Genomic DNA, 25482 nt, shown 5'->3' on the forward strand with positions numbered 1-25482 from the left:
GCGGACGCCATTTGCCTCTGTGGTTCGCTGCCTCTCTTGAGGGGCTGAGGGCTGAGGGGTGGGCCCGCGCCGCTACTCAGGCCTTTCGCGGGGGCGGAGCAGGGCAGGAGGATGGGGCTCCCCCTCGTACCTTTGAACTGGCCGTGACTTCCTAAGCGGGCGTGTGGCCTGGTCGCCCGCCGGGCCGCGGCCTCTCCGGGCCCTCAGCACCCGCCCTTCACCCCCGCAGTTCCCAAGGGCGGCGCCCGGGACCGGCGCGCCTTTTTCTCGGAGGGCGGCAGTCGGCCGAGGTCGCCCAGCCAAGCCAGAGCAGAGAGGAGGGTCAGCAGGCCGCCCGGGTGCTCGCCTCGCCCGGCCTGGCGGACCCACAGGGCCCCATCATGGCGGCGGCGCCGATCCACCGGACACAGGTGAGGGGACGGTGATCTCGGAATTGCTTCTGCTCGAGGGCGGAGACGGTCCCGGAAGGGGCTGGGAGCCGGGGCGGTCGTGGGCTCTGGCACGTGGAGTTGGTTTGCCGCTTAATTTGTCCTCAGTCCTCACAGGTGTCAGGACTCCCATCACAGTAAATCCCAGCCCCACCGTGTGCTGCAGGTGCACCCTGCCCCACCATCTTCGGGCACGGGGCAGGGGGGCGGACAGGGCTTTCCGGGCCGAGATAAGTGCATGGACAAAGGCACGGTACCTCGGTTGTTTAAGGAGGCCCACGGGGTCCTGTGCGCTTGCCAGAGTTCCTGCTAGATGCCAAGACGTGTCTTGGGAGGGAGAGATCCTGTGGTCTTTTGCCGAATGTTTCACTCACCCTCAGCAGGGACATTGTGGCCAAAGGCTCTTATTCGCGTGGCCAAAACCAGCGTTATCCTTAGCCGTTTGTGCTCCCTGGTCCTGAAGTATTCCTGGCATGGCGGTAAGTGCCGTTCCTGCTCAGGAAGGAAGAAGCTGATGGTTCCTTGTGGAATCTCCTAGGGAGTCTGGGAGACGGAGGGGAATCCCAGCAAGGAGTGTGTGCTGGCCCAGGCCCTGCCATCGTTACCCATAGCTCCACCCCTTCAGGTGTCTCTTCTGTGACGTCGGTGATGAAGGTTCTGCCCATCTGTCCGTGTTCACAGAAACATTTTCAGGCGCGACGAAGTGGCTTGAACTCCAAAAATTGGTGTAAATGCTGCACAGCCTGGTTTCTCAGCACTCACTGATGATGGAGGAGTGTCGGGTTACTCTAGTATGTGCTGTACTGGAGTAAGCTTTTTTGTGGAGTCTTGTTTCTGGTTTGTAAGATACAAGACTGGGTGAACTGGTGGAGCTCCTTAAGCCTCAGGCCCCTGACTGGCTGGGAAGTAACGAGATGTTTATCTCAAGGGCTGTAGAAGAATTAATGAAAGTCCCAAAGCACACCGAACGTTGAATAATTTCTAAGTCTCACAACTGTTACTGGGGAAGTGGGAACTATTATTGTATTGATCCAGAAACCAAGGCTCAGAGAAATGAAGTGATGTCTCCCAGGTAACACAGCTGACGAGAGTCGGGTTTCAAGAGTTTGGATGCAGACCACAGGAGACTGACTAAAGAACTGGGGACTTTTAGGCGCTTTAACCAGGATGTGAAGCCCTGAGCATGGGGCAGGCAGCTAGCGGGACCAGGGAGGCTCAGGTACTGCTGTTGTCGCCATTATTGATACTGTTACTGTCATTTACTCATTCCTGTGACGTCCTCGAATCTGCTGTCCGCATCTCACAGCCCACACCTCATTTCCATTGTCTTGTGTGACTTTCCGATGGCTTCCTCCTAGGGGATTTCTCTTATGCTACTGTATCGTGTCCAAAACATTGTCCACCTTCCCTTCAGCCCAGCCTAGAGCTTAGCCCTCAGGAGGTGCTCAGTGATTAGGGTCTTGATCTCTCTGCACATTGCCAGAGATGCAGCAACGAGCTCTGATCCCATTCATCAGCCACAAGGCCAATGCTGCTACCTCTGTTTGACAGGTGTCTGTGACTTTCGAGGATGTGGCCGTGACTTTCACCCAGGAGGAGTGGGGGCAGCTGGACCCAGCTCAGAGGATCCTGTACCAGGAGGTGATGCTGGAAAACTGCAGGCTCCTGGTGTCTCTGGGTAAGTCCTCCCCACTGTGCCATGCAGAGGACCGGCCACCTCCTTATCAGGAGCACCCTCTGGCTCCATCTTGGCTGGTCAAGAAGGCCTCCAGAGCTCTCTTTCCCTCTCCCCACAGCTTCAGTCATTTTCAAGATTCATCTCTTTCCTGCCTGCTATCCCTGTGTCTCTTTGGACAAGAAACATAACTCCCTCTGGCTCCCAGAAAGTGGTGGAAGGTAATGGGGGTGCTCTGCAGGACCCAAAGGCAGAATTTCTAGTCGGGCCGCATGAGGGACTGATACCAGAACCGGGAGCCACCAGGATTGTGCCCTGGCTTCTGGGTCTCTCGTCCTGGCTTTTCCCTCTGACTTTGCTCACCTCTCTGTCTTCAGAATGGCTTTTGTGCCTCAGCAAGTTTGTGACAGGCGTGGCCACCGCAGTCCCTGCTCTCTGTGGCCCCCAGAGGCCTTGTTTCTACTTCTTTGCATATTTAGATGATTTCTCTTTCTTCCTCTGCTGCTGGGCCCTGCAGGGGTGTCCCTGAGGCAGGAATGGCCACCCATTCCATTCCACCCACACTTCCCTGAGCCTCTAACCCCAGTGCCCAGCACAGACTGGCCTCCATCTGAGGTTTTTATTTCACTCTCCAGAGAGGGAGCTGACTGCAGGAGACAGGTTGGCTTGAGTGTCCCCCGCCACCAGGTTAGCAGGGCTGTGAGTGATGGGATGTTCTCCCAAGAAGAGGGGGAGGCAGGCGGGCCTCCAGGAGGCCTGTGCCTTCAGTGCGGCAGGTATTGTTCTGAACACCAGGATCTCGGTTGTGGGGCTTTTTGGTTCTCCTTTGCCTTCACAGTTGTCTCTTGTGCCCAAAGTGCAGGGCCAGGACCCTCTGCTCGTACAAGAGAGAGAAGTCAGAGTCGTGCTTCTCAGCACCTGGGGGTTTTGTGTCCAAGGAGACACTTGGCAGCATCTGCAGCCAGGACTGGTGGTCACATCTGGGGTGCGGGTGGGGCCGACATCTAGTGGTGGGGTCCAGAGGTGCTCTCAGCGCCCTGCAGAGGACAAGGCGCCCGCTCCACAGAGGGTGAGCCGGCCGCAGTGGCAGGAGGCCAGGGTTGAGAAACAGCAGCTTGAGGACCATCGCCTTAGCCCTGTCAGTCTGAGGGAGGGGAGGGCTGTAAATCCCGGGCGTGGGGGAGACACGCCCATGTTTAGAGAACTGGAATGTGTGTCGCTGAGATTAAACCAAGTTAGGGAAGGGGGTGGCATACTCAGGTATCTCATAAGAAAGGTTTTTAAGTAGAAGTTTCCTACCTGGCCCTGCCGACCTCCTCACTCACCTTCCCTGCTTTCCCCGAGCTCACTCTGCTGCGCGTGCTGGGGTCTCGCTGTTCCCCACGCACACGCCTGACTCACTTGCTTTGGGCCTCTGCACTTGCTGTTCTCTGCCTGGTGAGTGTTCGTGGGCCTTTCGGCTTCTCAGCGCGGTCATCGCCTGCTCGCCAGCTGTGTTCTGACCATGAAATCTCTTGGAGGCCCCTCCCCACCATCACACTTGTGTTTTCCCATCACCCTTTTTATATTCTAAGCCCGTGGTTCTCATCCAAGGATGATGTTGTCCCCAGGGGGCACTTAGCAACGTCTCTGATAGTTTTGGTTATTACAGTGGGGTGTGGATGCTACTAACTTCTAGTTGGTGGGGACATTGAACTAGACGTCCTTATAATTCACAGGACAGGCTCCTTCCCACCCTCCCAACAAGTAATTATCTTGGCCTAAATAATTAAAGCAAGGTCTAGAAACCCTGTTTCAGGGAGTGCAGAGACACTTCAGTAGCTGGACACCCTGATGTAACCACTCCATCATTTTTTTTCTTGCTTCCTGAATGTTTTTGATGGAAAGCCTGGATTTAGTGCTCATACCTTCTCTTCCTCCATCCTCCACCCCCACCCCCTTTTCAGCAGAGGCGGTAGCCTCAGGCTAGCTGCACTGAGCAGCAGGCCGCTGAGCTCTCTAGGGCTTGATAACACTGTTTGGATTTCACTTCTGCATTTTTTTTCATGGTGACCCACCGTCAAGGGAACTGGCGCTGGGTTTCCTACTTACCAGAGCACTGCAGGATCCCCCTCACTCCCCTTTTTTTAATGGAGGGACTGAGGACTGAACCCAGGACCTCATGCATGTTAAGCACACGCTCCACCACTGAGCTGTACCCTTCCCCCAGGACTCCCTTTTTGAAGAAATCTAAGGAAAAGATTTTATTTTATGTTTATTTTACTTTATTTTTTGCTTTTCTTGATGGAGGTACCAGGGATTGAACCCAGGACCTTATGCATGCAAAGCATGTGCTGTACCATGGGTCACTTTAAAGGAGCAGTTAAAGCTGTCACAGTGCAGGTCCCCTGGGCACTGCCCTTGTGTCAGGACTCTTCGGCACTGTTCACACTCCACTCACTGAAATTCTCACAGCGTCCCCACTGTTTAATCTGTGCCTGCGGGATTTCAGTTTGTAGAGATGACTTACTGGTAGATGACAGAGAGATTAATGCCACTGAAAGAAGGCTTTGTTACAGCTCTCAGGAGGAGGGGACACCCCATGTCTCCCAGGGCTACTTGAAACACCAGCGTTGGTCAGGAGGAAAAGCAGGATGGTGGGGAAATCACAGCCTCTGTTGTGTTTTCCACGGAAACATGGGGCAGGGGAAACAGTGTAGGATTGGCTAGTTTGAATATTTCCAGCAGGCCCTGGGGCATTAAGGGTGTCCCTACTTGTCCGGAACCTGAATCTGCTTGAGTTAGGGCAGGGGGATGCTGCCTGGTGTGTGAGGGTAAAATGCGGTGGGCGGGGTGTGGCTTTGGATTGGTTTGCACTCAGAAGGTCAGCTCAAAGACAAGCAGTCATGTTAAGAACTAGCTTGGAGGGATGAGGCCCCTCCAAGATGTCCAAACGTTGTAAGATAACCAAAATTTTTTAATGATCAAATAATTGATCCTCTGACATTCTACATCACATTAAGGAAACTTTGGGCTGATGATAGTGGATGGTTTTAGGAGGTGTGGTGTAAGTTCCCCTGAAGAGCTCTAGAAAAGCATTTTACTGTAAGAGTGAAAAGGAGGAATGTAAGTAGGGATGTAAGAAGCCCTTGCAGGCAGGCCGTAACTAAGTTTCCCATTTATGTAACGTTAGCCAAGAAAACTGACCTGAAACTTGGTGGGGGTCTGACAGTATCTTACAGGAGTTACCAAGTGTGCCAAAAGTATGGTTTTATACATATACATGTGCGTGCATGTGTGGTATTTGTTTGTAAAAGAAAAAACTTTTTTGTTTATTAACAACACTTATGATAGCAAGTATGTGGATTTTTCCAACCAGGCAATTCTGATACTAACTACCTAGGCTCCACAGGTTAGGGGTTCGGTCCCATAAGACAGCCCCTCCCACCCATCCACTTTAGGTGCCAACAGGGCCTCACAACCTGTCCTGACCGGCCAGATGTAAACTGGAGAGTCCCACAGCCCCCTCCTCAGGTTCAGTAATTTGCTTGCAGAACTCAGAGAAACATCTTACTTACTGTTACCTGTTTATCATAAAGGATACAACTCAGGAACAGCCAAGTGGAAGAGGTGCATGGGGCAGTGTATGAAGGGGAGTGTCCACAAGCCCCAGGCCCTCCTCAGGCTTGCCACCCTCCCGCACCTTGATGGATTCACCAGCCTGGAAAATCTCTGAACTGCTCTAGTTCGGGCTTTTTATGGAAACCTCATTACGTAGACATGATTGATGAAATCATTGGCAATCGGTGGTTGAACTCAATCTCCAGCACCTCTCCCCCCTGAATTAGGTCACGTGGTGTTTCTCAGGACCCATTATTTTTAATTGGACTTTCTGGCTGAGGGATGGAAAGCTGCGACATTCTACTGAGCTCCCATACAGCCGTTGGATAACAGAATCCACGAACTCCCCCAGTTGTTCACTTGATCCCAAGGGGCTCCCCAGGTAGGCAGGCGGTGTCAGTGGTGACCTCCGGCACCGTGGCGTCTGGCAGGGGACTGGGGACAGGAGTAGCCGCCTCCCACAAGTGGATATGTCAGGGCCCAGGCTGGGTTCCATCCTGTCTGGAGGCCTCAGGAGCCGCCTGAGCTTGTGATGTGCTGTTTCCATGGCCCACAGTATGATGGGCGGCTGGGTGTGAGGTCACAGGCTCGGGTCAGCAAGAGCCGCCGTCGTCAGGAGAGCCTAGTGTGTAGCGCCAGGCCAGGGGGACAGCTGGTTACGTCAGAAGCCATTGGGCATCTTGTGGCCACGGTAGGTGAGTCAGAAGCTCCAGGAGGCGTGAGAAGAGGTGAAAGCCTCTAGGGAAAAAATTTCTGAGGGCACTAACAGGACTGGTGGTTTAACAGTATTTTGAACAGACTTTGGAGCCTCTGTTGGAGGGAGCGCCATTTAAGGTGGCTGATGAGTGAGACTCAGCATCAGTGAGATTAAGTAAAATTTAAACATGAGGAGTATGTGGCCACCAGGCCCAAATAGTACTAAATAGCAGTGTACTTAAACTAGTCCCCAGAGGACTAAAGATGGTGGGCTTCCTGTCCATTGTGAGTGTGCAGTTGAATCTCCTTAGACGAGGTGGTCACCCGTGTAACGTCGCCTGTGCTCCTGGAGGGAAGTGGGGTGGGTGCCGCTGAGAGCTGGTCTGCTGAGGATGTGCGGTCTGCGAGCTGTTGAGCGGCCCACAGGTAGCCTGGGAAAGGGGTCCTGTTTCCCTCAGAGCAAAGGCAAACCGTGGCTGACAGGCTGATGAAATAAACACCCAGCAGAACACACTAGGTAAGTCTGTGAGTGCAGAGTAACTGCTGGGTTCTGATAATACTGGGTGTGTGGATGGTGTTAGTCCGCTCAGGCTGCCATGACTGTGTGGCTTCAACAACAGCCTTATTTTCACACAGTTCTGGGGGCTGGACGTCCCAGCTGAGTTCCTGGTGAGGATCCTTGCTGGCCGCCTTCTGGCTGTGTCCTTACCTGACCCATCCTCTGCTGGGAGAGGCCTTGTCTCCCTCTTGGGATACCAGTCCTGCCGGATCAGGGGTGGGATCAGGGCCTCACCCCGTAGTCTCATTTAACCTTAACTACCCCCTTAAAGGCCCCGTCTCCAGATAGGATCGCCTTGGGGATTAGGTTTTAACATACCCGGTTTAAGGGGACACAGTTCAGTCTGAAACAGGGACCCTAGTGGATGCATTAAGATTGCAGGAGCCCACCATGAGGTGTCCTGTGTTTTTTCAGGTTTAAAAACAGGCGTAGTTGAGCTGTCAAATGGAGAAGCACTGGGGGTCGTCACCCCTTTATTAATTGGTCTTACGTAATAAGGTTTACTCCCTGAAGGCCCTTCTTCAACTTAGATTGGGTGTATCATTTTAACTCAGATCTGCGGGGTCCCATTTCATCAAGTCAGTTTGTCAGTGCCAGAGTTTATTTTCATTCTGTGTTGTGTCAGCATCTATGCCCAATATAGGGTATTTTAGGGCAGTGGGTACTATGACTGGGAAATTTAGGCAAGGCTACAGTAAAGTAAGACCTACCTATTTTCCCCTGTCTTAACGTTAGTTAATTTTTGAGACTGGGGGGTACAGTGTTTCAGTTTAGTGGGGTCCCCAGATATAGCTGTGATTTGAGGCCCAGTATTAAGTCATGAAGTTTGTTTTGGTTTTTTTTGATTGAAGTGCAGTCAGTTACAGTGTGTCAGTTTCTGGTATGCAGCACAATGTCCCAGTCATGCAATACATACATATATTCATTTACATATTCTCATGAAGTTTTGTGGTGCAGTGTAGCGAATTCTAAAGAAAATTTAGAACCTGTGTTGTAATCAGACAAACCAGTGCCCTGTTTGTTTTGGTTATATAATTTTAAAAAAATATTAATTTTGTTATGCCATATATAACTACTATATATAATAATTTGCTATATAAATTGTATGAATTTTTAGTATACAAATTTTGAATTTCTGATTGGGTCAAATTACAGACAGCATTGTAATTTATTTATATATTGTGTTTCTTAGTTAAACCTTTTATTCTCTCTCCCTGTATCTAGGGGTTTATTTTTTGTTACTGTTTTTAAATCAGTAAATAGGCTAGCACTAGTATTATGTTTTCTAGACTTGGCGTTTGCTTGGTACAGAAGGTTTAAAGTACCCTGTCCCCCCCCCCCTTTTTTTTTTTCCTTTTTGGGCTTTTAGCCATTTAAAGCCCTGGGGTTTTTTTCTGTTTTGTCTCTTGCTGCCAAGAGGGCAAGGGTGGAGGGGCCTGGGGTGGAGGGGCTGCAGCCTTTCCCTGGGATGCCCTGGTCCACAGCATAGTTCTCCCTGTCCTCCTCCTCCCCTCTTGTCTTTTCCTTCCTCTTTTTATTATTACTACCAGTACTACTATTATTACTACTATTACCACTACTTTTTTTGGTTACCTCTCTGTCCCGACCATTTTTTTTGCTTGTATTTGGGTGTTTACCTGATTGGCTCCTAGCCTTCCCAACTGGCGACTGTTGTGAGTGGCAGTCTCCCCTTCTAGGGAGGGGCTGGGGCTTACACATCAGGACAGCAGTGGTGGCAGCAGCCCGCCTGTGGCAGTTGGATCTTCAGAGGAGGCTCTGGGCTGCTGGCTGCAGGGGCGCTCGGGAGTGCCTGAGCCGTCGGCCGGGCGTACAGTCTGGGACGAGTTGAGAGACGTCCTCGGGGGTCTCAGAGAGGAGCAAGGACAATACTCCCTGTTTTTTTTCCCCCATTATCTACTGAAGCACCAGTCTCCAAGGATGGAATCTCTTCTCCCCTGTGGGGCGGGGGCAGATCGCCACAGCAGTACAGCAGCAGCAGTGGCGCGGTTTGCCCTTGAAGCAGTTTAAGCCTCTTTTATTCAGTGGTGTGTGCAAGGAGGGTGCCCTGTGCCAGCTGGATCCCTGCACAAGGGACCAGTGCCTGGACTCTGACCAGGTGTGCCCTCTGAAAGGGCAGCATCCTCTCGCGGGTGGGGAGGGAGGGTAGCTCAGTTGAGCACCCACCACTGACTTCCCTCCGCGTGCTTGGCTCCGCTGATCACACTGGCGTCCCAGCTGGCTGTGGGGGAGCCTCAGTCTTGTGCAGTACCCAGTTGCCCTAGTTTACCCTGGGGTCAGCAGCCCAGGAACTTGGTGTGTTGACCACAGAGAGACAGACTAACGAGGTCAGTCTCTTCCCAGGTAAGGTGGCAGCAAGGAATCACAGCCCTTGCAGACCTAGACTGTCGCACCTTTAAACTGCAGAAGGAGCACTCTTCAGAACTCAGCTTGGGATCAAAAAGAGTCTTAGATCAATGAAGATTCCTTGTTTTGAATGAAAAGAGTCAGTATTTTAAATATATGAGTTCTTTAAATTATCCCATGAGTTTATTTCCATTTTAAACAACGTAAAGCATTTAAATCCTTGGCACAGTCCCCGGGATGTGGTTACGTCCATAAATACTAATTTACCACTTACGTTAAGATTAAATAGTGATGTGGTAGCTGGGTTAAGCACCTGGACCCAGCCACTGTTCAGCAGGGTCTCCTCAGGGAGTGACATTTGAACTGAGGCCCAAGAGAGTGAGTTAGAAGGAGCAAGGTGGGGAGAGAACAGCCTTCCAGGTAGAAGGAACAGCACGTGCAAAGGCCCTGAGGTCATAGGGAGCGTTACTACTGACAGGTGAAGGAAAAGTCTCCTTCCCTTTCCGCTGCCCTGTCACTGATCCCTGTCTGGGCACGTCCCAGACAGGAGTGAACATTTGTCTGGTGACAACTGATGAGTCCTGGGCTGGGGTTCAGATTCCGCCAGAGGAGCCATCTTCAGGTCCTGGTGCCTCAGCCAGTGACTTCCCTACCGGTCCTTTTGTCTTTCCCTTGCATCAGTGTTTGGCTGCATGTGGCAGGCCAGCTCAGTTTGCACCCTGGAGGAAATTTATTACCTCACCAGTAAGAAGCTCAGAGGTGGGTCTGGCTCCCAGGTTGGTGGGTGCCGGTCCCATTGTCTGCTCCTTCGCTTCGTCAGGGTCTCGGGCCTTGGACAGGTTACCTGACAGGTGTCCCAGAACTGCAGCACCAGCAGATGCCCTCATTCAGCCGGCCTGGAGTAGAGCTTTCTCCTCCGGAGGGCTGGTGTGGTCCCCTGCAGGTTGCTGGAGACCAGGGTTTCCAGTCCTCCCTTGATGCCAGAATCATCTGGGGCGGTTTTTAAATGTATTGCTATCCAGGCCTCACCTGCGGAGGTTTGGCTTCCCTTGGACATGAACCAGACATCCCAGGAGGTTTCAACGCACAGGTGGTTAAGACTCACTTGGGTTAACTAGGAAACACCTTCCAGAAGGAGGGGGTCATACCCTCTGGGTCTCATGGCTACCACTGAAGAGTTGAAATTTTGTGTGATGGAGGCCAAGGGAACAGGCGCTGTCTGTACAGCCAGCACTGCCGTCTGAAGTCTTTGGGTCCCAACAGTGGTGTTTTTGCCCTCCAGGTCACAGGCCAGGATTTCCATGCATGGGAGCAGCTCCGTCCTGAGGTCTTGTCCACATCCTGAAGTCCCAGACTAGACTCAGAGTTGTTCTTCCCTCTTTCCACACAATCCTAGTGTCTTCTTCCTTTCTCCACATACAGGGTGTCCCGTTCCCAGGCCTGAGCTGATCTGCCAGCTGGAGCATGGGCAGGAGCTGTGGACGGGGAGGAAGGACTGCTCCCAGAGCCCCTGTCGAGGTAGGAGCTGGGTGCGGGCTGGCGGGAGCCCCAGGGGAGGCCGCTGGCCCAGGCGCCCTGGGGGAGCGTCTTGTTGTGGCCCCTGCGTGGTGTGGAAGCCGTGGAGCCCTTTGCCTCTAGGTCCCTGTCCTCTTGGAGGAGAGAGGTGTGTGAGCTGAGATGTGTCTTGGGCTCCAGCTGCTTGGGCTTCAAGCCTGGGTACCAGTCACCAGCCCTGTGGCCCTGGGGTAGATAACAGGCTCATGTCTTTGTGAGTTTGGTCAAGGTGAAGCGGGCGGCCGTGTCAGACAGGCTCTAGCATCTCTGTGCCTGGCGTATGGCAGCTGGCTTCCCGACTCACACCAGGGTCAGGGCCAGGCCTGTCCCGCTGTCCCTCTGCTGGGAGAGGAGGACAGAGAGAGGAAGGGAGGCTGTCACATCGATTCCCACCAACACGAGCTCCCCTCCTGCTCCGCTGGCCAGAGGTGGACACTTGGCCACACTGTGTGTGCGGGGCTGCGGTTGAGCCGTGGGTCCCAGGAGAGCCGCGGGGGTGGCGGAGGAGTGTAGTCTGACCTCGGTTGGCTCCGCGAAACGCTAGTAATGGTTTCTCTGCCGCTGGCTCTTGGAGGTGTCACCACATAATACGTTAAAGCATAAAACTGCTTAATACAGCTTTTCCGTGAGTTGTATTGAATTTATACATTTGTTTGGGTAGAATTGTTGATTTTATATTATTAAATTCCGTTTTCCCGCGTTATATTGAGAAACAGTTGATGCATATCACTGCATAAGTAAGGCATACAGCATGATGTTCTGTGTGTGTTTTTCATAGAGGTGTGGTTGACTTAGAATGTTGGGTACAGCCACATGATTCAGTTATACATACAAATCTTTTTCAGATTCTTTTCCATTACAGGTTATTACCAGATGCTGACTGTAGCTCCCTGTGCTCTGCAGCAGGCCCTTGTTGGTTATCTAGTTCGTATATGTTAATCCCAAACTCCTAATTTATCCCTCCCCGCAGCATGATGGTTTGATTCACACATACTGTGAAGTGATCCCATTGCAGGCTCACCTACCGTCCGTCTCCCCATGCAGATACAGCACAACGTGAGGGAGGAGAGACAGAAGGGGAAGTTGTTTCCTTGTGCTGGGGGTCTTAGGCTCACGCTCCCCACGGCGCTTAGCGGTGGTAGCTCCAGTCACCCGCAGTGCTCCCTCAGGTTGAAACTGAACGTTTCCACGACTTGACCACCTTTCTCCGATTTCACTTCTCCCCACGTTAAATTCTTCGCTTATACAGCTCCTCTTTAATGCCGTAAGGAAAGTATCAATTTCTCCATCTAGGTCATGTGTGTTTTGCCAGTATGTTCAGGCATACCAGACCCAAAATAGCTGTCCGATCCTGCTCACTGCTGCCCTGTGAGCCCCATCCTGTGAGTCCTCACGGTGACCCGTGTCAAGACCATGGGATTCAGCTTCCCTTCCCTCCCACCTGCCCCTGGCTCTCATCACCGCCATCCTTGTGGTCTGCTGTGCCCCTGTACATTCTGCCTCCTAAGGCCATAGTGTGCTCCCCATTTTCTCTCTGTGGCAGCTCCTGTGGTGCCAGGAGGCCTCCCCAGCCTCCTACCGCACATAGTTAGCCAAACTCGGGGTGAAGCACACAGGCCTCCAAGATCACCACGTCTGCCCAGGGCCTCTGCCGCAGCTACAAGTCATGGGGCTTCCCAGTCTACCCTCAGGTTTGATGATTTGCTAGGAAGACTCAAAAACTCCCTAAAACCTGTTACTCACAAATCATGTTTGTTACAGACAAAGGATACAAATTAGAAGAGGGGCCAGAGATGTTCCAAACACGAAGGTTCCATGTCTTCAGCAACTTGTTACCTCCAGGAGTCGATGTGTGGCAGTATGTGCCTGGAGTGTTGCCACCCCAGGAAACTCACCAGAGCTTCGGTATCCAGATTTTTATTGAGCCTTCATTAAGGAAGCATGACTGGTTGGGTCATTATACACGGACTCTGCGTCTAGCCCTCCTCCCCGTTCCAGAGGTCCAGCCAAAAACTCGTCATTCAAAGCCTCAACTTCCTTTTTTTTTTTTTTTAAATGTTTTAACTGTTTATTTTGTTTTTGTTTTTTTTTGGGGTGTAATTAGATTTATTTACTTATTTTTACTGGAGATACTAGGGATTGAACCCAGGACCTCATGCATGCTAAGCACACACTCTACCACTGAGCTATACTCTCCCCGCTTCAGCTCTCTAATTACATGGTTGATCTTTCTGTGTGGCCAGAGCTTACCCCGACCTGAAGTCATCTCTTTAGCATAAACTGTCTGGGGGCCCATAATGAGTTATCTGTTGTCATAAAGTATTGTGTACGTTCCTAGGGGCTCACCACGAACAACAAAGACATACCTGTCACTCTGGAGATTTACAGGTTACTTCCTTAGAACTGGGACAAAGGCCATACTTCTCTTTGGAGACAGTTCACTTTGCTTCATGCACTTCTGTCTTCAGTCAGGGCTGCATCAGATGCCCTTTCCTAGTGTTCTTACAGCAACACGGGGCGTCCTCACTTAAAGGCAGCTAACAACGCACAGAGGCATTATTGCTCTGTCCAGCCATGTCCAGTGTGAAATCGTGGTGGTGTCTCCACCCAGACCCTCTGTCTCCTCACCTAGACTCTCCTACAGGGTCTTGCCTTTAAGGTATCGACAGTCCAATGACCAAGAAGGAAAGAAATTACAATCCTGAGATTCAGAGGTAGCGAAACATAACAGACACAGGCACTATTTTCATCTCTCTCTTTTTTTTTTTTTTTGCGTGATATAAACAAGATTTTTGTTAGTGAAGTAAAAAAAAGTGAAACACAGTACACTCCCAAGAGTTGGGAGCCAGCCAGTCCAAGAGAAAAAAAGTGGCTCATCCTCTATTTTTTTCACTGATTTTTTTGTTTCTCTTGTGTCGGTATTACTGATGGGCCTTGTTTATTGGATTTCTTTCAGGTGATGGTGGAAAACCCAAGACCGCAGAACCTACCACCTGTAAGCCAGCCCCGTTTGAGGGAGCCTCATTCCAGGAACTAACTCATGGAGCCCCAGGGGACTCCACGTTGGGCCAAACCAAGAGTCAGGATGGGACTGTGGGGCCCCTTGGGCCAGGGAGAGAGCCACAGAGAATGAGCCCCAAGCACGGCAGCTTTGGGACAGCCGATGGCGTGTGTTCAGGGACTGTGGAGGAGCCAGTCCCCCCGGCAGGTGCTGTCCCTGCCCATGGCTCATGTGGAGCAGGTAGAGATCTCATCATTCAGGAAGAGGAAAATATCTTTAAATGCAATGAATGCGGGAAAATTTTTAACAAGAAACACCTTCTTGCTGGGCATGAAAAGATTCACTCTGGGGTGAAGCCCTACGAGTGCACAGAGTGCGGGAAGACATTCAGCAAGAGCACACACCTCCTCCAGCACCACATGATCCACACGGGGGAGAGGCCCTACGAGTGCACGGAGTGCGGCAAGGCCTTCAACCGCAGGTCATACCTCACCCAGCACCAGCGGATCCACAGTGGGGAGAAGCCCTACAAGTGCGGTGAGTGTGGGAAGGCCTTCACCCACCGCTCTAATTTTGTCTTACATAAGAGAAGACACACAGGGGAAAAATCCTTTGTGTGCAAAGAGTGCGGGCAGGTCTTCCGACATAGGCCAGGATTCCTTCGACATCACATCATCCACAGTGGTGAGAATCCGTATGAGTGCTTCGAATGTGGCAAGGTCTTCAAACACAGGTCATACCTCATGTGGCACCAGCAGAGCCACACAGGGGAGAAGCCCTACGAGTGCAGTGAGTGTGGGAAGGCCTTCTGTGAGAGCGCCGCCCTCATCCACCACTACGTCATCCACACGGGGGAGAAGCCCTTTGAGTGCCTGGAGTGCGGGAAGGCCTTCAACCACAGGTCATACCTCAAGAGGCACCAGCGGATCCACACTGGGGAGAAACCTTTTGTGTGCACTGAATGTGGAAGGGCCTTCACCCACTGCTCCACTTTCATCCTGCATAAGAGGGCCCACACTGGAGAAAAGCCTTTTGAGTGCAAAGAATGTGGGAAAGCCTTTAGCACCAGGAAAGACCTCATTCGACACTTCAGCATCCACACTGGAGAGAAGCCCTTTGAGTGCACGGAGTGTGGGAAGGCCTTTAACCGCAGGTCCGGCCTCACCAGGCACCAGCGGATCCACAGTGGAGAGAAGCCCTACGAATGCATGGAGTGTGGGAAGTCCTTCTGCTGGAGCACAAACCTCATTCGCCACGCCATCATCCACACCGGAGAGAAGCCTTATAAGTGCAGTGAGTGTGGAAAGGCCTTCAGTCGCAGCTCCTCCCTCACTCAGCATCAGAGGGTTCATACTGGGAGAAACCCCGTGAGCGTGACCGATGTGGGGAGACCCTTCACAAGTGGGCAGACCTCAGTCACCCTCCGAGAGCTCCTGTTAGGGAAAGACTTCTTGAATGTGACCGCTGAGGAAAATCTTTTGCAGGAGAAAACGTCTCCAGCGACATCTGACCGTTCATACCAAAGAGAAACCCAAGTACCTTCGCTGTGAGAATACCTGTCACGCAAACGTCAGTAGTCACGTTAAGATGCGTTTTTAGAAATTAACGCAGCCTAGAGCCTTATTCTGCACGTGGGAATCCATCCACACAGGAGAGACCGGTGTTTCTTGGGCGCTAAGGAAAACTCAAGCTACACTTTTCTCCTCAGCTTACACTGCAGTGTTATCTCAGGAATTTTTATAAAAAGGAGGTGGAGACTTGGAGAAAATGAAATGCAGACACAGTTCCTTTTGAGACTTCTCTGTCAAGCTGGCAGCACTTTGTCAGGGAGTCCTTGGTTTACTTGGGTAAGGGGAATGTTTCTGAGGCCGAGGACCTTGACCCTTTCCGTGTCTTGTATATACATTCACTGCTGTCCGGTGTCAGGAGAGTTAGACAGGTAAGGGCAGGTATTTAAGTAGATAAGGACACATGTACGAATGGGCACATTTTATTGCACCAGTTAAGACTGTTTAAGACTTGTTTTTAAAAAACAAACTGTTCTTTTGGTGACTTTAAACACCAGACGTTCAGATTTTTACTGATCCACGCTGTTTACTTGATTGCTGGAGCTGTATGGTGAGTCTTAAGATCGGGTAAAGTGAGTCCTATTATTCCTGTTTAAATTGACTTAGCTTTCCTAGTTCCTTTGACTTTTCATATAAATTTTCAGATGCAAAAAGTCTTGCTCACATATTTATAGAAATTGAAACTTGTAGAGCAGTTTGTCAGAAGTGGCGCCATGGTACTTCATTTATTTAAGTAAATCTTGGTATTTCATTACCGTTTTACGGTTTTCAGCTGAATACAGGTTCTGTACATTTTTTGTTAGGGTTTAGGTCGAGGTTCTGGGGGCTTTTAAGTGATGTGCAAATTTTACCGATTTTTTTTTTTAAACCTTCATTTCCCCATGGTCTTTAGAAGTGTACATAAAGGTAACTTCGGGGGTGGCATGTTGGTGCCGTGCACTCTAGGCTGGACTCAGTTATTATTTCTAGCCATGTCTTTGGATTGAATCCTTGGTACTTTGTGTATGGAAATTACTTCTTCCTTTCTACCTGGATACCTGTTACTTCCATTTCTCGCTGCACCACCTAGGACCTCCCGCAGGATGCTGAGTAGACGAAGTGAGAAGGAGCATCAGTTACTGCTCCCTGATACTAGGCAGGGAACGGTCAGTGTTTCATCAGGTACAGTGTTAATTGTAAGGTTTTTTTCCCCCATAGAGTTTTCCTATCAAGTCTAGAAAGTTTCCCTCTGTTCTTACTTTGCTGAGATTTTTGTTTCCATGCATGAGTGTTGGATTTTGTCAAACGCTGTACCCCCATCAGTTGATGTGATCATCTGACTTTCCTTCTGTAGCCTGTTGATACGATGTATTACATAGAGTTTTGCATATTGAAATAGCCTTGCCTCCTTGGAATAAGCCTCACTTGCTTGTGGAGTATAAGGTTTTTAAATCTATATTATATATTAAAGCATTCATTTGATTGCATTTTTTTGAGGAAGTTTTTTTCTAATCTCTTGATTGATGGTGTGTCAGTCTCGTTTGCTTGCTTGTTTTTAACTGGTGTCAGGATCTGGTTTTGGTGTCAAAGTGACAGTGACCTCCCACGTTGAGTTGGGAAGGATTGTTCTTTCCTATTTTGTAGGAAGGCAGTGTGTAATTGTTTTTAATTATTGTTTTAATGTTTGATAGCCTTCTCCAGTGGACCATTTGGGCCTGGAGATTTTCTGGATACTTTTTAAGAACATACTGTTTTATTTGATAAGTATGGAACTATTTAGAGTATCTGTTTCATATTGGATAAATTGGATAGGTGTCCTTTTCAAGGAAATGTTTCATTTCATCTAAATTTTCTAGTTTGTTTGTAGACTTGTTGGAAATATCCCCTTGTTATCTTTTTAATGGCACAGTTTATTCCTGACTTTGGAAATACATCAATTCTCTTTTTAATCTTTGTCAATCTTTTTAGACATTTCTCAGTCTTACTGATCATTTTGAAGCATTTTATTACCTTTTCTCTATTACCTTTCTGGTTTTAATTTCACGGATTCCTGTGCTGATCTTTATGATATACGATCTTCTGCTTTACTTTGGTTGTATTTCCCTCTTTTATTTTTTGAGGTGGGTGCTGAGATTATTGATTTGAAATTTTTTTTTCTCTTCTAATGTAAGCTTTAAGCATTACAAAGTTCCCTCACAGCACTGTTCCAGTTTTATTTTACAAGTTTTAATTATAGTTTATTCAGTCCTAAATATCCCTTGATTCCTTTAGACTTCTTGTCACCCGTGGATTACTAAGAAGTATACTGCTTAACTTCCTAGTGTTTGGAGAATTACCTGGTATCTTTCTGTTACTGATTTCTTGTTTGTTTGGTCTGACTGTTTAAATTTGTCAGAGTTTGTTGTATGACCCAGGATATGGTATATCTCGTTGAATGTTCTGTGAGGCTTCTGGAAAAGAGTGTGTGTTCTGCTGTCACCAGGTGGAGTTTCTGTAAACGTCCACCCAATCCTCTTGGTTGTTGGTATCACTGAGATTTTCTGTATCCTTGCAGACTTCCGTCTGTGATTTCTGTCAGTTGTGGGGAGGGTGATGAAGTCTTGAAGTGTCATTGAGAAATTGTCTATTCCTTACAACTTCTGTAAGTTTCTGCTTCAGGTATTTCGAAGCTCTTTTGTTTGGTGCACATGCGTTGAGGATGGCTATGTCATCTTGGTGTATTGACCCTTTTATCGTTATATAAGGCCCTTTTTTGTCCCTGTGCACTTTCTTGCCTTTGAAGCATGCTTTATCTGATGCTAATATAGTCACTGCTGTATTTTTTGATTAATGTTTGCACAGTTTAAATTTTCAGTAATTGTATTTTCAACCTTATCTATATCATTATATTTGAAGTAAGTTTCTTGTACCGGCATATGGTTGGGTCACACTTTTTTAATCCATTTTGCCACTCTCTCTCTTTTAATTAGTACATTTAGATCACTGAAATTTAAAATAATTATTGACACATTAGAGCTTAAGTGTACCATTTTATTAATTGGGTTTTTTGTTTTGGGGGTGGGTAGTGGGTTTTTTCCCCCCTTAATGGAGGACTGGGGATTGAACCCAGGACCTCATGTGTGCCGAGCGTGCACTGAGCTCACCCTCTACCCCCTAATTGGTTTTTTTGTGTGTGTTCCCTTTATACTGTTCCTCTTGTTTTCTGGTTCTTTTTGTTGTTTAGGTTTTTTCCCCCACTTCCTGTGGGTTGCTTTAATGTTTCTTAGAATTCCACTTGCTACATCTGTGATGTTTTTGATTATATGTCCTTTTTTTTTTACTCTAGGTATTATAGATACATAATTTATCACAGACTGATACCAGCATTTTAGTGCTTTGATACATAGAAACCTTCATTTCATTAGGTTCTGTGATATTCCCTGCTCATAAGTGTTCCAGGTATTTTCTCATCATACACTGAGCACCATATTATTGGATGTTGTAATTTTTACCTCAGCTGTCCAGGATTTTCCCCAAAATTGTTAAGAAGCATAGTCTGTTTACCTCTGCGTTTACCATTTCTGTTGTTCTTTCTCCATTCTTGAAGTCCCAAGTTGTTGTCTTTTTTTTTTTGTAATTGAACTTTTTTTTAATCCAGGTCTTCTTGTAACATTTCCCTTCTTTTTGGCAAATTTCATGTAGCCTTTTTTCTAAGGTGTGTCTGCTGTTGACAAACATTTTTTCTTTCCTTCATCTAAAAATGTCTTTCTTTTCCCTTCATTCCTGAAGGATGTTTTTATGGGACATAAGACTTGGGGTCCATAGTTCTTTTAGGACAAGAGAAAGCATGTCTGTCTGTTCTGTCCACCATGATTTCAGATGAGGAGCCTGCCCTTTTACCCTTGGTACTCCTGTCTGTAATGCATCCTTCCCATCAAGAGTTTCCAAAGTGTTTTTCATTGTAATGTTCAGAAGTTTGATTAGGGTGCCCTGGCATGGAATTTTAGGGGTTTATCTTGTCTGGTGTTTGCTCAGCTTTTTGAATCATGTGGTGTATACTCTTTGCCAAATTTGGGACATTTTTAGATACTAATTCTTCAAATATTTTTTCAGCCCCACACTTTGTCCTCTCTTTCCGGGACTCCAGTAACATGAATAGTAGATCTCATGTTCTTGTTCCACAGGACTCTCAGGCTCCCATCTTTTTGTTCCCCCCAGCCTGTTTTCCTCTGTTGCTCACATTGACTAATTTCCATTGACGCCTCCTTGAGCTCACTGATTCCTGCCTCTCTCATATCTGCTATTGAGCTCACCCAGTGAGCTTTCATTTTTGTTTTTGAATTTTTCAGTTGTTTGGTTTTCGTTTGGTTCGATACATGTTCTATATTTCTGTCTAGTTTATAATGCCAAAGAAGGACTCTGAGAAACCAGGCAACCCTGTGTAGTCCATTGTTCTCTGGTAGTTTATCTTGCTGTTGGGATAGAAATCCTAAATTTACCGAAGGAATAGAAGGCCTGGCATCCACAAGTATTTCTGAGAACAGATCTGACAGGTGCAGGTGACCTGACAATCGCTCAGAGTTGTGTTCTCCTGGGAAGATTTGTGTGTAAAATTCCCTAATCCTCCAAGACTTATTACAGCCTCAGTAGAGGGAGGGGGTCACTCCTCTTCCAGGATCATTCTTCCTCTTAGTGGTTTAACACATTCTCCCCACTCCCCATCTTGTTTAGGACCTCTGTCTTTCTTCTCTACCTCCACTTTGTGGTCGTTAATATCTCCCTGTAAATGTCCTTCTATCATAATCTACGCACTGAGCGCCATATTGGGGTTTGTTTTTTTTTTTGGAGGGGGTTAATTAGGTTTATTTGTTTTTAATGGAGGTACTGGGATTGAACCCAGGACCTCGTGCCTGCTAAGCACGTGCTCTACTGCTGAGGTATACCCCCACTCCCATACTGGATTTTGTTGTAATTTTTGCTTCAGCTGTCAACTGTGTTCAAGTCTCTAGTCTCACCCCCAGGTACTTTCTGCCTCACATGTCCCTTGAATCACTGGTCATCCCTCCACGCTTTCTCTGTATTTGTACTCAGCCTGTATGTGTGTGTCACGTGGCTGTGGTGTGGCGATGAACCTGTAACCAAAACAACACACAAACATACAGTGTTACTGTAGAATAGCCGTTGTTTTACATACATCAACTCTTTTAACCTTTGGGATAACTGTGTGGTAGGTAATGTTGTCCCTGTTTTACAGATCAGAAAATTAAGGCACAAGGAAGGTGAAGGAATTTATCCAAGATTTCACAGTCAATTAGTGTGAGAATTGGGCAGAGGGTGGGCAGGGGGTGATACAGGTCAGTGGTAGAGCACATGCTTAGCATGCTTGGGGTCCTGGGTTCAGTCCCCAGCACCTCCATTAAAATAAATAAATAAAAACCTAATTACCTCCCCTCAAAATTAAAAAAAAAGAAAAAAAGTGTGGGAATTAGGATTGGAGTTCGGTAAGCTGGCCGTGGAATCTATGCACTTACCACTTTCCTGTGTTGTCCCTCATGGGGTGGGTGAGTGTACCACTTCACAGTAGACCAGACCTTGATCATTGGTCTGCAAAGTAAATTTTCTCATTTGACAGCCCATCTTGGCCATCCCTTCAGATTGAGTGAGATATACCAAACTCAGTCTTTTTAATGGCTGCATAATCCATTGTAACTGTAGAAAATGCAGAGGGTTTGTGGTGGCGGGGAGGTGGGCAAGGACTGATGTGGTTTTCAGTGTTGTGTGTACGGTGCCCTGATCCTCAGTGACTCCCGCTGTCTCCTGCCTTGTTGCCCAAGCTAGACACCTCACAGCCATTTTTCATTTTTCATTTTCAGCCGCTGCTCCATTTGGTTCTTTTTTTCTCAGTAGACAGTATGTGTGTTTTAGTGAATGGCTACACACAGCAGGGTATTTTTATTATAGTATTTGGCTCCCTCTTAGTGTTTATACAAAGCTGTGTGTATAGTTGGCACTGTACGGGACATGTGCTGCCCGTGAAGAAAATCTACACACGCTTTTACGGCCAGATTGAAATCCTAATGAATGATTCTGTCATGTCACCCCCAGTTTCAGTGGTTTGCTAGGAAAACTCACAGTGCTCAGCATTTTGTTACACTCAAGGGCTATGATTTATTTACACCAAAAAGAAGCAAAGCAAACTCAGCCAAGGGAAGAGGCACAAGGACTGAAGTCCAGAGGAACCAGGAACAGTCTGCAGTAATCCGTGTCAGGGAGGTCACAGGACGTGCTTAATTTAAGCTCCATCGGGGAGTTGTGACAGTAGATTGAAATGTCTACTACGGAAGCTCATTAGAGCCCCAGTGCCCAGAGTTTCTTGGTGGGGATGCGCTTTCTAGCACATAAACCAAATTCTGGACCACCAGAAGGATGGCAGATGTTCGGTGTAGGCTGCGTGGTTACAGGAAAAACTTGGGCACACTGAGCCACTCATTTCTGGGGGTGGTGGGAAATCTCCCAAAATCTAAGGTCCCAGACCTCAGCCCAGGGTGCACCTCGCAAGCTCAAAGAATAGCAATCTCAGGCCTGCTGTGTTAGGTCTTCATAGCGGCTTAAATGATTAACTCAGATTTCTGTAATGAACACTAAGCAAATACAGTTTCCTACAACAAAAACTAAGAGTCATAACTTTGAGGTGAAGGCATTGTAACCAAATACAAAACTCACTAAGCCAATGTAGAACTTAACCAACTAGCCAGAACTTAATTCAATGATGACAAAGCACAGAGGAGGTCTGGTAAGAAGGACCTTGCCCTCCTGATACTGATGTACACGTGTATGTGTGTGTGTACACCACTTAGGGCCATATATGTGTATAAACATGTATATACCAGGTGTGTATAATATATGAGTAGATGTGTGTATATATATATACAGATATATATGTGTATATAATATGTATGGCTTCAAGTGGTCTGACTTGCAGATATACCCACTGTTGACCCTTTATAAAGATGTAAAGCCCAGATCCATGCTGTGTGTTTCTGTAGCACGTAAGTCAACAGTTTCTCATCTCTTTGTTCTGGCTATGGGTAACTCTTTGCCTGTCTTCAGTGGAGAGAGAAGGAAGGAATATGTGCGTATTTTGTGCATCTAACTTGAATTCAAGACTGCACTGTTTCAGGCTAGGCTCGGTCACAGTCAGGCATCCATGTGAGCAGGCAGCTCCAGCTGGGAGGTCCTCTCCAGAGACATGATGCTGGGGACCTCTGGTCTCTGCGAGTATGAGCCACTCCCTCTTTGACCCGCACTCTGGCCCACAGGTCACCTTTCCTGTCCCCGTCACAGGATGCTGCAGTGCCTCTGGAATGCTCATTGACATCGTCCTTGTTTTGAGGGTTAAAGGCCTGTAATCTGTTTGCTCACAGGTCTGTTACACATCTCTCAATTAAATGGTCTCTGCTGAATTGTACACAGGCAGCTTCGCCTCCCTCAGAGCCATGTCAGGGTGGTTGGCCCTGTGGTCTGACTTCCTGTTTGTACTTCCTGACCTCCTTCTTATCTGCTGGGTGACTTTATTTTGGATATCCACGTGTTACAGCATGTGTTTTTATTCTGAAGTTCTAACAGGTGGGACCTCTGGTCCCTAGAGCTGCTCCTCCTAGGGCTGGCTCATTCCTCCAGGTGGCACAGGACTCCCCAGCAGTGTGCCTGTCACATGCAGACCAACCATTCCAGACCCCAGAGCCCTCAACCACTGCCTCTGTCGAGTTCTCACTTCAGGACCCTTCCCTAGATACCAGGCAACTAAGGGCAGTCCCTACTCTCTGACTTGCACTGAAATTATCCAAACTAGCTCATCCTAAACCTGCTTAGCCTGCTTGCTTCACCTTGTCTGTTCCTCCCAGTGAAACTTCCAGCCTTTGCCCACGTTGCCCCCCTCCGTTGTTTTGCCTCGGACTCGACTCTGATGCTTCCCCACATGACCCTGTGAAGCCTGGCATGGCCCTCACCCTCCCAGAACTGTAAGTAACTGTCTCTTCAATGGCAGTCTGATCTGTTGGCCTCATGTCAGCATAATAAGTCCTATGTTTTAAAACAATACCAAAAGCATTAGGACGATAAATACTAAGAATTTAGCAAACCGGATCAGCCATTTCTGGAAAACGGTGTGAGTGCACCCAGGCAGATGTGATCTTTTAAGTTGGAACAGCGTGGAGAGCCAGGCACAGCAGAACTGTGTCAGGTGAGCGTGTGGAAAGCAGGTACCGAGGGGCCGTGGTGTTAGTAAGATCCCGGTCATCCCCCCTGGTGTTTGGCTTTTATGAAGATTGTTCCAGGTGCCCTTCTCAAAAGCCAGCACTTGGACCAAGTGCAACTAACTGGGAGCCACAAGCTTGTTAATCACGACGTCATAGTCTCCCTATATCATTTCTCCAACTTTATGAGATTCGAAGGAACAAGTGCCTTTTTCTCTGTGCTGTCTGCCAAGTCCCGCTACATTTGTTTTTTTTTTGATCACCTTCCAGTTGATGGACGCCCATTTCGCCTCTCACCCCTTTAGGTGTAGCTGCTGCATCTTTCAGCATCTCTGCTTGTTACTGCTCTTGCTGGTTCCATTGCATGTCCTTGCTTTTAGGTACAAATCTTCACATGCATTTGAACTGTGCTCTCCTCACTGTCTCTCCTTGAAACCTGGAGTCACTTCAGCAATCATCACCCTTTTCCCCACCGTAGAGTCTGCTTGACCTGTGCCTGGTGTGTCATCTCAGCTGCCTAAAGCCTACTTGTCACCTGCAAGTTCTGTCCCTCACCCTCTCTGACTTGTCCTCACACGTTGCCCTGAGGGCCAGGCACCACTCTCTTTCCTACATCTCACTCCTTTCCTCCCTCTGCCTTTAACTGAGGAGCCCCTGTGGGACGGTTTTCCTCTCCTTGTAATAATTGTACGTCGCCATTACTGCTCACTCTACTTTTCTCCACTTCCCAGACCTCCTTACCTTCTGAACTGCTTTGCTAGAATCTCACCCTCTGCACCACCCTGGCCAGGGTCATCCGTGACCCCCAAGTTTGTAAATTTTAAGCCTTCTGAGTCACTATAGACTCCAGAGCTCTGATACTCATGGCTTTATTATAGCAAAAGGACACAGACCAAGATCAGCAAAGGGAAAGGCACGTAGGGTAACGGCCAGGAGAGACCAAGCACAAGCTGCCAGTGTCCCCTCTGCACGGGGACTCAAATTTTCAGCAAAGATGTGTGTCAGCACATTCAGTTGACACCAACAAGGGGCACTCACCCAAGCTTCAGGGTCCACAGATTTCTTTACTAAGGCATGCAGTGCCTACATGACCGACCATGGATCAGAAGGCAAAGATAGAGCGTAGCCTCAGGCATACAAAACCCACCCTGCTCCGTGGGTCACACTGTTAGCGTAAATTATCTGGTCATGATACAGTGGGACCTACAGACAGAAGCATAAAAATCACCCTTACCAGGCAAGATACTCCAAGGACTCAGAGGCCGTCTTCCTGGAGCTGGTCCAAGGTCAGTCCTTTCTTTGGAATGTGTAGTATTGGAGTAACCGGAGTAACGGAAGCCTGCTTAGTTAACCCTTTACTGCAATGTCCACACACTGCCCCTGTCCCCAGCTCGAGGCCCTTGGCCCAGGCTCTGTTACAGCAAGACAGCCATGTCTGCCTGAGCATGTACACGGAGTAAGGCATTTCTGTAACAGATGCACCATGGCATCCTCAGGAATGTGTCCAGCACCTGCAGGAGGCAGTGTGGGGTATGGATAGAATTAATCCATCCATCTTATTGACCCTTAACACTCATATCCACGTTTTCTTTGATTACTAATCCTCTGATACTCTGTTATTTGTACTTTGTGATAAACCACCTCCCATCATGACCCTGGTTTAAGCCGTCATTAGCATGCACAAGGTCCTGGGGTCAATCCCCAGTACTTCCATTAAAAAACAAAGAATTCCATTTTAAATGTTTTTGGAATTTCTGTATATGCCAAACAAATAAACATGTGGACTGATTTTACCATTTGAGACTCAACATTGCGAACTGATTA

The 25482-nt window shown here is 48.3% G+C and overlaps 1 protein-coding gene across 3 annotated transcripts; it reads left to right on the top strand.

Annotated features, from left to right (window-relative positions):
• On the top strand, positions 1-25454 carry LOC105084477 (zinc finger protein 264). Of its 3 annotated transcripts, none has more exons than XM_031457300.2 (5): positions 1-410; positions 1980-2106; positions 10745-10840; positions 12638-12781; positions 13833-25454. In XM_031457300.2, exons 1-5 carry the CDS (start codon positions 381-383, stop codon positions 15425-15427), a joined length of 1992 nt encoding a protein of 663 aa, XP_031313160.2. In that variant the 5' UTR covers positions 1-380; the 3' UTR covers positions 15428-25454. The 3 variants fall into 3 exon arrangements, with proteins under 3 accessions (XP_031313160.2, XP_064345953.1, XP_064345952.1); XM_064489882.1 differs by lacking the exon at positions 1-410 and adding an exon at positions 916-1647; XM_064489883.1 differs by lacking the exons at positions 1-410; positions 12638-12781 and adding an exon at positions 915-1647.
• Positions 25455-25482: the final 28 nt, after the last annotated feature.

Source organism: Camelus dromedarius, chromosome 9 (genome assembly GCF_036321535.1).
Source record: "Camelus dromedarius isolate mCamDro1 chromosome 9, mCamDro1.pat, whole genome shotgun sequence".
NCBI lineage: Eukaryota > Metazoa > Chordata > Mammalia > Artiodactyla > Camelidae > Camelus > Camelus dromedarius.